General features: G+C 34.9%; 1 protein-coding gene across 1 annotated transcript in view; it reads left to right on the top strand.

Annotated features, from left to right (window-relative positions):
• The window catches only part of LOC113641661 (complement receptor type 1-like), a 62,228-nt gene that overhangs the window by 7,300 nt on the left and 40,373 nt on the right, over positions 1–14,555 (top strand). The window contains exons 13-15 of the mRNA XM_047807356.1: positions 823–999; positions 1,131–1,307; positions 2,429–2,608. Coding sequence (XP_047663312.1) covers positions 823–999; positions 1,131–1,307; positions 2,429–2,608 — 534 coding nt within the window. The remainder of the gene's footprint in view (positions 1–822; positions 1,000–1,130; positions 1,308–2,428; positions 2,609–14,555) is intronic.

A 14,555-nucleotide genomic window follows, 5' to 3' on the forward strand; every position in this document is an offset into this window, starting at 1 on the left:
ATAACAAATAAGAACACCCTGTTTTTCATAATATTATTGCAAATATATAATTTTCACTCTTTCTTCCTCAGTTGTGACCTGTTTACCACCTCCTATAAACAATGGACAATTTAGCCCTCAGGAGGAGTTATGAGTATGGAAACAGTGTAACAGTAACTCCTCCTGAGGGTTAAATTGTCCAATAATAATCAGTCGTGATTCTATTAATGTTTAATACAAGGATTTTTATATTATATCTTTTCTTTTGTTTGTTTTTCTTCTCTGTTCATATTGATTTTTGTTTTTTTTCAGTCAGTTTGAGGCTATTTGGCTTTGCAGTATTGTTGATGACTTGAATTTTGAGCCATGTTGACATACAACTGAAAAATTTCACTTCTATTTAGTGGTTCCAGGGTCAAATATTTTTTATGGTTATAGAATGTTTCTTATCCTGGTTTGATGGAGAGGTTCTTAATAGTGGAAGGAATAAAAAAAACATTAATTTTAGACATTGATTTAATTATTAAATTGCAGTTTGTGATTTAAGTGGCTTTTGGTGAATTTAAAAGACAGTCTCATCAACGTTTTGATATGTTTAGCCATTTTGCTACATTATTAGATGTGCTTAGGATCCCTGTCTTGACAGATGTTCCAGTTAAGTGCAAGTTTTAATGTTTTGGCTGATGTCAGAATTGAGGTTTCAAAAAAACTTTTAAAAAAATCCTGCTTTTCACATTTAAATTCTTGATTGTTTTGATTGTTTAAGTTCTAGCTTTTTTAGAGCACAAACAGGTACAAGGAATAAAAGATTCTCTCATTGTCTTTGTCATTGTTTTTATACAGTTGTGACCTGTGAGATACCCAAAATCCTAAATGCAGATAAAGTCCAAGGAAAATGGCCACCTTATAAGTACAGAGCTTTTGTTCGTTACCGGTGTAATAAAGGCTACAAAATGGAAGGATCTGATCACATGATCTGTAAAGAAGATGGGTGGGATCCACCTCCTCCTCAGTGCACGAGTAATACTAATGAATATTTCTGTATAATGTAGTATTATATATAGTTACATGTTAACTTCATTCATGCAATCTAAAGTCCAGTTTTTCAAAACATTATTGAAAATGTTTAATTTTCATTCTTTCTTCCTCAGTTGTGACATGTTCACCACCGCCTCTTATAAACAATGGACAATTTACCCCTCAGAAGGATTTATATGAGTATGGAAACAGAGTCACATACATGTGTAATGAAGGATATATACTTAAAGGCTCTATAGAACGTTCATGTACTGAACATGGAAGATTTCAGTCTCCTCCTCAGTGTCAGGGTAAGTCAATAGTATTCAATAGTGTTTCTAATAATGTTTAATACAAGGATCTGTGGGTGCCTTCTCAGGCAAATCCGTAGCCACCTGCATGCTCCTTTAGTCCCATGCAGCTAATCAGCTCTGACACCCAGCACCTGTGCAAGCTGCTATTTAAACCCCAGGGTTTTATCAGTTGGTGTGCAGACATAGTCTGTGATAGGTGCAGAGTGGTAATTTTTTTTTGAGAGAGCTCTCCTTGTCTTTGTCATTGTTTTTATACAGTTGTGACCTGTGAGAGACCCAAAATCCTAAATGCAGTTAAAGTCGAAGAAAAATCGCCACCTTATAAATACTGTACAGAGGTATTGTTCGTTACCGGTGTAATAAAGGCTACAAAATGGAAGGATCTGATCGCATATTCTTTAAGATAACAAATAAGGACACCCGGTTTTTCAAAATATTATTGCAAATATATAATTTTCACTTTTTCTTCCTCAGTTGTGACCTGTTTATAACCTCCTCTCATACACAATGGACAATTTAACCCTCAGGAGGAGTTATATGAGTATGGAAACAGAGCCAAATTCACATGTAATGAAGGATTTAAACTTAAAGGCCTTGCAAGTAGTTCATGTACCGAACATGGAATATTTCAGCTCTCTCTATAAATTATAAATTCTATACATTAATAATAATAATAATAATAATTCCCCGTGACCCGAGAATAGTTCAGATAAGCGGTAGAAAATGAATGAATGAATAATAGTAATAATATCTATTTAAATTATTATAGCCAATGATTTATTGTTGGCTAGTAGCATTCTCCTTTGTCTGCTCTGGATTATTAATCTGGCTTCCTGGACATCATATCCCACTTTTCTATCCAATCAGATAATGGTTGGTACTCACCCCCATTCTGTGCCGAGCCCTCCCCATAACAGTAGGTCGGCATCAGACCATGAGCCAGCAAGTCTGGAGCTGATAGGGCAGGTTGTGGCTGACCAAGCCACAGCTCAGGCTAAACATGAGTAGGCCTTGGAAACCTTGTTCACTAAAGTCAAAGATATCTCAGTATGACTGGGGCAGATCCAGGTTCTTGATATATAATTGCAAATATATCATTTTCATTCTTTCTTCCTCAGTTGTGAAATGTTCACGACCACCTCCTATAAACAAGGGAAAATTTAACCCTCAGAAGGGGTCATACAAGTATGAAAGCAAAGTCACATACACATGTAATGAAGGATTTCAAATTAAAGGCCCTATAGAACGTTCATGTACTAAAGATGGAATATTTCATCCTTCTCCTCCTCAGTGTGAGGGTAAGTCCTTGAGAAAAATCCCAGTAATTTTTTCAGTTATAATTCTATTAATGATTAATACAAGGATCTTTATTATCTTTATTGTTTCTTTATTCTTGTTAATCAATGGTTTTGAAATAGTTAAAATAAATAGTTTTGAATGTTGTAGAATGTGTTTGTATGTATTGTAGAGTGTTTTTTTGGGGGGTTTTTTTAAATGTTTTTTTAATGTTGGTATGTAAGATTAAAAAAATTTTTCAACCCACCCAGGTGTTTGTAGTGTTGGTGGAGGATTAATTGTTACTTTTTTTTGTACTGTTAATGGTTCAAAGTATGAACATCAAGACATTTTATATATATTTTTAGCAAAGTCCTGTGGAAATCCGGGTGATATTTCCCATGGAAAATATTTAACTCCAGATGGAATTTTGTTTGGTGCAACAGCCACTGCACAGTGTGACGAAGGGTAGTAAAGCTGTGCTCTGATTTTTTTTGGTTAAATATATATAGACACAAATACACATAACATTGTATGTTAAATCTTATGTACACAACTATCACTGTTTGTAGGTATACGCTCATTGGAGTGAGAACTAGAAATTGTCGAGATGATGGTTGGGATGGGAGAGCCCCTGTGTGTGAAGGTAATAAATTTTATTATAACCTTATCAGTTGTAGTAAACAATTTGTTGTTTGGAACAACTTAACATGTTCTTTTCTTCTCAGAGGTGAAATGTGATCATAGGTTTGGTTTTGTTTTATTATATTTTTAGACTTATAAATGCAGTTGTTTTACTGTTGTTGAGTTCAGCACAAATCAGCTTTTTTCTCATTTATATTGCTTTTACATTAATAACTTGTGATGCACCTCCAATTGAAAATGAAGTTAGAGTTCAGAGCAAAGCACCACCCTACAAATATGCAGTTTGTGCAGTACCATTGTATTAATGGTTACACAATTGAAGGTTCTGATGGATAAAGTCCACCTTGTGCATGGGTATTGAACCATGCTTTTATTTCTTGACATCACTTGGCAGCACCCAAATCAGAATTACAGTTCTCAGTAACAAGTGCATTTATACAAGTGTAATGAAGGATTTAAACAGTTCATTTATTAATAGGTCATAGTCATGGACCAAGCAGTTTGCACAAGTGTCTAGACCCAAACATTTATCCCAAGCAGTAAATGAAGCCATGTTCCAAAAGAATTAACCATGAGGGGAAAAAGAAATATACAGTGTGTCTAAATAAGTTTTCTTTTAATTTATGCTTTTTAGTTCCAGATGCAAAGCTTATTCCAGTCCTGGTCAATGTGTCCTCCAGTGTGCCTCCAGCAGAGCAAACTACACCTAAAAGCATGGACTGATACAAATCCCAGTGTGTCTCCAGCTAACGTGCTTTTCAAAGCAAGTCTGCTCTGTTCTCTGTTTTTACAAACTACATAATTGTTCATTAAACTGGCACAACAATAACCTTCCCAAGTATATGCCTTATGTATTTATAGTCACATTAAAATTGTACTGAATGTTTAATCAAGTTTGTGTAGCTTTGAGTCAATTCATAGAGCTGTAAATGAAAAATATCAAATGTTAGCATTTTCATTGCATTACAAAAAAAAAATAAAAATACAATGTTATGCTATGGTGCATTAAAAAAAACATTATTTCAGTGTGGTGTGATTCTTACAATGCATGTATCATTTTCACCACAGTGATTTTAACCAAATCCCATATTCATATCTGAGTGAAATTTTGGAGATGCATTTCATTGTTGTAAAATACTGTATATGCAATGTTGCTGTTTCTTCAACAGATAAAATTTGGTAATCCAAATAGCTTTCCAGATGTTTACCAGATATTAAATCTGATGTCTATTGGACATTTTTTTTTACATAATAGAAATAAGGTTGATCAATCAACATTTTCTCGATTTCTAAAAAAAAAAAAAAAGTCTCATAATTCTATAATTTATTCAAAAAGTAAAATAATGGGAATATGCCTTGTCGACCTGATTTGAAGAAAGCAGTGTATGACACCTAGCAAGTAGTTAATGCAAACTTTTCCTTTGCAAATGTAGTGTCATGTCATCCATTCTAAAATTCAGATATTTCAAGTCAGAACTTTGGTTAAAAATGGAGAAATGGGAATGTATAATATTCTTAAGAAATAAAACTGCGCGCTCTCATTATATATAAATAAAAAAAATATTTATCTCTGACTATTTTAAGACTTCCAAAATGTAGCATGTTGTTACAACTGTCTAGGGGTCAAATGAAAGTCTTCATTCAGAGAGATTACAATTCACAAACTTTTATTCACTAGTTGACAAGGGTTTTAGGTTGGGGGAGAGGGTATGGGGGAGACAAGGCCAAAATAATAAACAGAACAGTCTTCCTCAAAATACATCTCTTACTAAACCAAAATGAAAGAAAAGAAAAGAAAAAATCTTACCTAACTCCCTCTCAAACAAACAATATAATAAAAAGGTATTCAAAAAAACTGGGGTCAATCCACCTACATACCTTGTCACAATAGATTGGTACGTTTTGAATAAAAGTGTATTATGAAATTGTCTAGCTAACAAGTCAAAAACAGAGTCCGTAATCGTAGTCAATATCAGCATCGGTTAAACACAAACAAATCTGTCAATTGAAAGAATAAACAGAACAAAACAAAACTCACAGGCTCAACACACACTGAACACAAACTTATAATCTTTCTCCCTCTTACAGTATGTGACAACCAACAATAAAGGAAGTGGATTAACATTAAGAGGATATAGCGTACGAATAAGCAATGAGCACAACACAGACAAAGCAATCACGATTGCACGAAAAGGCCCTCTATCAGTGATCCTGGCAGCTTTTATCCGGAACAGGTGGAGATAATAACCAGTCATCATATTAACTCCTGAAACCGCCTTCCTGAAAACGAATGTCAAGTACAAGAGTGGACACCAGAGGGCAGCACAGAAATAAAACAAACGAGTAAAGGTCATAACACCCCCACACTTAAAATAAAACATTATTGTTTTACTGATGAATGCGGGATAGGGTGTCAGTAATTACATTGTCAATACCTTTCTTATGACAGATCACTAGATTGTAACTTTGACAGATTAGAGACTAACACATAAGGCGATGATTTGCGTTTGACATCCGCTGCAAAAACACAAGAGGATTGTAGTCGGTATCAGGGGAGGTTTCTAAGATTTCATCTTTAGGGGGTTTTAGCCCTCAGTGAGAATTTAAAACAAGAAGAGTTTTATATTATATGACTACATAGTAAGGCAAAAGTTATGGTATTATTTAAAATGGTAAAAGTGGACACCAAAATTTGATGCATGATGTAATGATGCCAGTCTTGAATCAAATCAGCATTCTCTACAAACAGTGTGTCCGATTAATGCAGTCATTAATAAAAAAAAATATTCACAAGACAAAGACCAAATCAATAAATGTTATTTTTATTTAGTATTGAATGGGTTGTTTGCATTAATATTTTGTTTGTGCTATCAACTCTGGTAATAAGAATAGTTAAATTAAATTTCACTGCTTTTGGTTGCCGTCTTTGCAGTTTTCCGCTGATTAACGTTATAGATAAATGCCTCCAGCTCTGACTGCGCGTGCACGCTGCGCGTACCTGTGCTTCTCCGTTCAAATAAAGCAGACAGATGATGACGCACTTGTGAAAGACTACAACACACGCGTGTAAAAGCAAAGTAAAAAAATTCGCTCTTGGATCAAACTGATAAATAAATGTATTTACCATCGACGACATGTCCTGCATTTTAACGTAATTTTTATTGTTTATTTTTGAAAGAAAAAATTATACATTTGCCGCCCCTGGTCGGTATACCGTAACAGATTGTGCGCTGGAACCGACATATACCTCAAAATGTTGTAACGCAAGAATTAAAGCAAGTGCCTCTTTCTCTATTGTAGTTAAGTTGGTGTTTGTGAAATTTCTCTATAATTTCTATATATTCAATATATACTAATATATTGTTATTTCAACAAGCATGCCTTTTTAACCAATTTATATTTTAACTTAACAAGACAAGTATTAATAAAAACAATCTATATTTTTTTAATTCAAATATTATTAATATTTAATTTAATCACAATTATTATATTATACCTACAATAATTATTATATAAATACTATCATTATAGAGCCTTACAGTCATTGCAAAGGTTATAACATGCTAGAATAAATTGCTAGAAAAAATAAAAAGTGTTTGAAGTTAAATAAATGTTCTTTGATTGAATTACAGAGTTTTTCCACTGTTCAATAGCCTTCCCAGATGCTGGACAGTACCATTTACCTTTAATTTGAGTATGTTCAGTAAGTTTGTTCTTCGACTGACCACATAATTTACACTGGTAGTGGTAGCCTTCTTTTGACAGACGCTTTTTTGGTGGCTCCACTCTTGCCTTTCGCAGTCTCCATGCACGTTGTCGGTTCTGGGACTGTGGGACTGGCTGTTGGCTGGGGACTAGGCAAAATGATAAAGACCCCTGAGGCGAAAGTGCTGGCACTGATGGGTGATGACCTGGCAGAAAGGAGGTATAACCCATAGATATACATCTCTGGCGCTGATGGGTGATGACCCTGCCGATTTGAAAATCCAAGCCAGTTAAACCATGCAGGATCCTGCTTGACACTAGGCCAGAAAGACGATTCACATCCAGGTGCAGCTACATCTGTATGTGACACCACAGTCTGAGTTCTAGCATGTTTGCGGTGGTGAATTACTGCCTCACTTGTAAAGTTTTCAGGCTCTTGGAACTCAATAACAGCATGTCCATGTTCCACGGGCTCTCTTGGAAGCCCTCTTGGGTTTGGCAGTGAATGCTTTGCCACACTGATCTGCTGGGGAAACTACTCTCCTTGCAGCAAAGTGTCCCGGTCAGTTCTCTTTGTTAGTCAAGCAGCCTGACAAAACAAATCCATTTTAGAATAAAAAAAACTGCACACAATGTTTTTAATTACTTTTTTAAAAAATTAAATAAATATATGAAAAACATATCTTTTAAATATATATGATTTTCTCAGTACAATAAACTTGTAGTTCAGTACATATATAATATTATGTGTGTATCTTTATAACACACATATATTTACAATAAAGTGCTCATTAAGTATATATTACATATGTATTATTATTATTATTATTATTATTATTATTATTATTATTATTATTATTGAAGTGAATGTGGGGAACATAAGCATCTCATAATAATGATATACTTACACTTATAAATAATATAAAGGTATAATTGCAGTTACAACCTGTAATATTTATATACTTACACTTATAAATAATATAAAGGTGTAATTACAGTTTTCAACCTGTAATATCTATATACTTACACTTATAAATAATATAAAGGCATAATTACAGTTGCAACCTGTAATATGAAAGTGACAAGTGACAAGTGACATGACATACAGCTACTGTAAGTATGGTGACCCATACTCAGAATTCGTTCTCTGCATTTAACCCATCCAAAGTGCACACACACAGCAGTGAACACACACACACACACACACACCATGAAAACACAACCGGAGCAGTATAATATTTACATACTTACACGTATACACTGTCTAAGAGCCTCCCGAAATTTAAATGAAATCACAAATTCTTGTGCATTAGCGTTTTTGTACAAGGACAAAACTTTGTCATAAACAATCTTACTCAGTAGTGAAATGTTGTTGTTGTTGTTGTTGTTGTTGTTGATGATGATGTTTTTCATTTACAAACTGATTGTGTGTGACTAAGACTATGTTTCAGCCAATGACTGTTTCGCCCCGTTCAAAATTGTTCGGACTTGCCGTTAGGAACTGGTAGGATCTATTTTAGGAATCGTTTGAAGTGTGTTAGGACCTGTTAGGAACCGATTTATTGGCTCAAAGGCCTTAGTGAGGTCAAGGGAGAAGAATGAAACAAGACCGATTTTACATGGAGGTGTGCTATCTATTAATCTCTTAATTGCATTAAAAGAAATGAAGTAAAAATAATGCACATCAGGTGGGTTTGAGTTTATAATTGAATAAGTTTATAATTTTAGTAAGTTAAACCATTCTCTCATGTAGATGTTTTTTTTTTGTTTGTTTGTTTACAGGGCAAACAGTCCTGGTTAAACATTTATATTTCGTGGCGGGTTTTCAAGCCAAAAAAAAAAAAATTCCAAGCCTAGAATTTGGACCTTGCATTTGGACACAAACAACTCCCACGAGGTTGTAGAAGTGGGCGGGGTTTGTGTATCCTGAGGGGCCAAGCAACCATTTGAGACGGACAAACTCAAGCAGTGTAATTAACGGAGGAAGCGGCGGATAACGGTGAAGTATTTCAACTTAATTATTTCAACTACAAATTATAAAATCTGACTAATAAGATTGAGTTTATAGTTTTGCGTAGCGTAAAAAATAGATTTGACGTTTTTAACGTGTACTAAAGAATAACCCTAGCAAGTTTTTTCGGTGTAGTTTGACTATGTCTCATTTCTGCTCGAATTTAAACCCAATCAAAACAATTTACTATAATAATCAACTCTTTTTTTAGTGAAACTGTCATTGTTTATTATCTATATACTTAATGAAAAATAGATCATCTTTAAAAAGTGGTTTTAGAAAACTGAGTTTGTTTTTTCTCTATGGTTTAAAAATGCATGGTTTAAAATGCATTTCAAGTGGTGAAAACAACAGTTTAAGAAGATTACAGGGAATTACTGGGCCTGTGAACACTGCATCAGCACATTAATAAGTACAAACTGTTTCTGCTTGTTTTGCTTTAAAGCAGTGGTGTCAAACTCAAATTCAACCGGCCAAAATATAAGACTGAGATAAAGTCAGGGGCCAAACTGAATATTTATTGAAAAAATAACTGCAACTGATATGTAATGTTCAACCTTTTTCATACGGAAACAAACTTTTTGCTTAAACACAGGATTTGGAACAACCAGTGCTTGATATTACAAACACATAAGAAATTAAATTCGAAATAAAAGACACATCAGTGGTGCTCATTTCGCAAACTTTGACCATACACTTTTTGACAGACTCTCCCTATTTAAAGGGCCGCGCAGATTTTGCACTCTGCTGCCACAATAAAGCTTTACAGCCTTTACAGCAGCTTCACTTTTAGATTTTGCTTTCATGAACATAGTCTGCTGGGGAAACCAGACTTTTTTTTGATCTCCTCTGAGTTCTGGAGCTTCTGCTTTACGTCCAGGTCCTTATACTTCTCATAATGTTTCTTTTCATAGTGTCTTCTTATGTTATATTCTTTAGTTACAGACACATTAGCTCTGTTAGCACACAAGACAAACAGGTCTGTCCTTTATATTCGTGAACAGATAATCTGCCTCCCACCTGTCTTGAAAGCTCCATTTTTGTGGAGGGTGGAATTAACTTAACCGATGTGACTGTAACATGGTTGTTAATGACTGTCAACAGAGAATGAGGGGCGCTTGCTGTTCGTGACTACGTGTCAATACAGTGGCAAGGCATTCTGGGATTTGTAGTATTAGCAGAGCATGTGGCTAGCCAGCTGTAATGCACATTTGATATGATCTCACGGGCCAAATATAATTACACCGCGGGCCAGAGTTTGACACCCCTGCTTTAAAGGATACTCTGCTAAATACCCCCACCACACACACACACACATATATTCACACATACAAACACATATACGCACATGCACATGCACATACACGCAGGCACACACATACAGACACACATTCATATGCACATACATACGCACACACACATATAAGCACACACACACACATACATACACACGCATACACATACACACGCATACACATACACACGCATACACATACACACATATACACACATGCACACACACATACACACACACACCACACACACACCACACACACACACACACACACACACACACCACCAAAACCCTTTATACACTCATTCCTAATGGGGATGGATTACAAACCCAAAAACTTTTCTAGATGTGCATTTGAAATAAAAAAACATCCACCCAAACCAGGGTTGTAATACCACCTAATTTCTTCAAATGTTTTTTTTTTTTGACATAAGAAATATTGGTACGGACAATTTAATGCGACCAAATAGTTTGGTTTGATTTGAATTTTTTTTTTAACAATTTACCGGACATGTACAAAACTGCACAGAATTCCACCTTTTAATTTCCTCCTCCTCCACATTTCAACCATAGCATTTGTGTCTTCTGTAATAGATATCAGGTATCTTTTGTTTGTACTTATTTGAGTTTCTCAGTTTTTCTGCTGTGTTGTCAGGTTGACAGCTACGGACACAAGTGTAGGTATAAAAGATTTGTTAAACGTTCTAGACAGGTAACTTTCTGGGACAGTCATGAACTAGGACTGAGTAACTCCTAGATCCTTGCTGGAGTCTCAGAGTTACAGTTGAAGATGTTGCGCTACGTGATCATCTTCTCTGCACATCTTATGATGGCTCTAAAGGTTCAAGGTGAGCTGTTGGAGAGAACACCTCCATCAATTTTAGGATGCATTTAGTGTACTGGATGAAGAGTGTTATGTATTTATTGGATCAAGGTTAATAACATTAATCACTGAAATGTCTGATTTGTTTTTTCTCAGCCCAGTGTGAGAGTCCTGCTGTTGGAGAAAACCGGATTATGAATGAAATATCAGACCAACAGACTTTTCCTGAAGGCTCCACTGTAAAGTTTAAATGTTCCACCGGTTATATTCCAGTGAGAACATCAGCTTCCAGGTCAATCACCTGCACTGGAAACCAGTGGACCGAACTCCGACTTCAGTGTAAAAGTAATTAGTCTATAAACATCTTTTTAGGTTAAACTAAAACTTACTTTGGATTAGCCGGTGGTCAACATGACAAAAAATATCATATCACAATTCTCATAAACTTTTTTAATGCTGTTTCTCTTTGTTCTGTGCAAGTCAAAAGGAGAAGAAAATGTCTGTGTTTACTGCATGTGTATTTTTATCCAGAAAAATCGTGTGGAAATCCTGGTGAGATTGTAAATGGAAAGTATTTATTTTCAGAAGGCATTCTGTATGGGTCAACGATCAGAGCACAGTGTAACGAAGGGTAAAATTATTTCTTTGGCCTTTTTTGGTAAGAAACAACTTGTCCATATTTGTTTATGTACACATGTATGCGCTTGTACGTAACTGCATAGAGATTCCAACAAACTAGACCAATGTTCTGACACTCGATTGTATAATTATAAATATTGTCTTTTGAATAAAGGCTTATGGTAAATCTATTTTTTTGCCCAATGTTTTTGTCCCAGTAAAGTATTTGGAATAACTTGGAAAGCATATTTTAAAACAAATCCCTGTTTGCAGTTATCAGCTTATTGGAGATCCAGAGAGAAATTGCAGAGAAACAGGCTGGGATAAGAGACATCCTGTATGTGAAGGTAAAAGTATTTAAAAATGGTACATTTTTCATCTTTAAACATGGTTTTGTGTTAGAACATTTAACCTGGTTTTATTTCTTGAATCTCACTTCTTTTGTGGAGGGTCATTATTGTTATCTCCAGCCAAATGATGTTTAATACGGAGGTATTTTCCAGACAATTCTAAATTGTATTTGCAATTATGGATAAATCGTGACGTATTTGAAGCGATAAAACAAATCATGTTTCAACAGTGATGACCTCAGAGGCATGGGCGTAAATTTCATTTAACGGGGGTGGGGGGGGGGGTGTACTTATAAAGACATGTCCCCACAGTGAAAAACTTGGAGACTGCGTCATTATGGTTATGTTCAAAGTTTTTTATCGACGGCTTTGGCATGTTAGTTACAGTGCACTATGCAACAATCTATTGTAAACAAGCTAACGTTAACTAGATAAGTAATATTTTAATCACTAATATAGCAGATTCATGGAAAATTACATCGGTAATCAACATTTTTGCCGCAACTAAATTATGAATGAATCTGCATCAACTACATTAAATAGAATCGCTTTATTTAAAGTGAATAAAATCCCCTACTTAATGGAGTACAACATTAATTGAGCCGCAGCCACACACCTGACTCGTGTGTACAGAGTAGGTGAGATGACCTGGGAAAGCAGGCAGTGGGTCAAACCACTGTGAGGAAGGGGAGGGGGGACTCAACTGTTTCTAAATGCATTTTTTTTGCGGTTTATTCTACTTACACTATTATTTAGGTATACATACATATATTTTTCACAATAGAGAGTGCGATATTTTTAAAATAATTGTATTGGGTATTTACGCCCATGCTCAGAGGCTCTACAACCTAAGATCTTTCAGTTGCATAATGAGTCTTTATATTTTCAAGATTGTTACAGAGATTGCATTTTTCTCAAATACTACAGTATACTGTATAGGCAAAGAAAATGGACTGTGATTTGGTAGTGGGGTTTTTTTGGAGAATGCTTTTAACATTTAACAAAAACAAACATTTCAGAACAAATATACATTTAGCCAGAATTGCAAAGCAGGCTAGTTGTAAATTAACCAAATCAATGATTGATCGATTCATTCCTCTTGTATGTTGTCATTGTCACTTTTAAAGATTCTTTCAGAAAAGAGCTACTAGAGATAAAGTGTCTCCATAGTCCTGTTAAATCTGCAGGTTGATGTGATGTAAAAAAAAAAAAAAAATCAACAACAATATTTGTCCACCTTTAGAAAAGACATTTAAAGCCAGAGAGAAGACCTTCGGTATTATTGTAGAATAATTTAAAAATGCTTATTTATTTTTATTTTTTTTGTATCAGTGGTGAAGTGTATAAATCCCCCCAGTGTACCAGATGGGGTATTTGATCCAGAGGAGGAAGTGTATAACTATGGAGATGGAGTCTATTACTCTTGTAAAAGAGGTCTTGATCTGTTTGGACCTTCACTATTAACATGCTCCAGTGATGGAACCTTTCAGCCTGCTCCTCCTCGGTGTCTGTGTGAGTTCCAGTCAATTCACTGTTGCAGAAATATTTGATTAAAAATTAGACCAAAGATCCTGCTTTTCTGTATTTAAATTCTTGCTCATTGTTATTGTGTTAGTTCAAAATTTTATTTACAGAATAGCACAAACAGGCACAAAGAATAAACGATTCTTTCATGGTCTTTGTCATTGTTTTTATACAGTTGTGACCTGTGAGAGACCCGTAATATTAAACGCATTTAGAATCGAAGGAAAATCGCCACCTTATAAATACAGAGACTTTCTCCGCTACCAGTGTAATAAAGGCTACGAAATGGAAGGATCTGATTTCCTGATCTGTAAAGAAGATGGGTGGGATCCATCTCCTCCTCAGTGCACGAGTACTATTAATGGATATTTCTGAATAATATACATTTTGTTAGTTTAAAATAGCAAAAAGGACAAGCGTTTTTAAAATATTATTGCAAATATGTCATCTTCACTCTTTCTTCCTCAGTTGTGACCTGTTTACCACCTCCTCTTATACACAATGGACAATTTAACCCTCAGGAGGAGTTATATGAGTATGGAAACAAAGTCACATTCACATGTAATGAAGGATTTAAACTTAAAGGCTCTGCAAGTAGTTCATGTACCGAACATGGAATATTTCAGCCTTCTGCACCTCAATGTCAGGGTAAGTCCACGCGAAAAATCCTAATAATTTTCAGTCGTGATTCTATTAATGTTTAATACAAGGATTTTTATATTGTTTCTTTTCTTTTGTTTGTTTTTCTTCTCGGTTCCTACTGATGTTTGTTTTTTCAGTCAGTTTGAGGCTATTTGGCTTTGCAGTATTGTGAATTACTTGCATTTTGAGCCATGTTGAAATCAAACTGAAAAATATTTTACTTTCTTTTAGTGGTTTCAGGGTAAAAGATGTTGTTTTATGGTTTAAAGAGTTGTTTTTATCCTGTGGTGAGGAAGTGGTTCTCAGTAGTGGAAAGAATACAAAACATTAATTTCAGCAACAGTACTGTTACTGTAGT

Source organism: Tachysurus fulvidraco, chromosome 23 (genome assembly GCF_022655615.1).
Source record: "Tachysurus fulvidraco isolate hzauxx_2018 chromosome 23, HZAU_PFXX_2.0, whole genome shotgun sequence".
Lineage (NCBI taxonomy): Eukaryota > Metazoa > Chordata > Actinopteri > Siluriformes > Bagridae > Tachysurus > Tachysurus fulvidraco.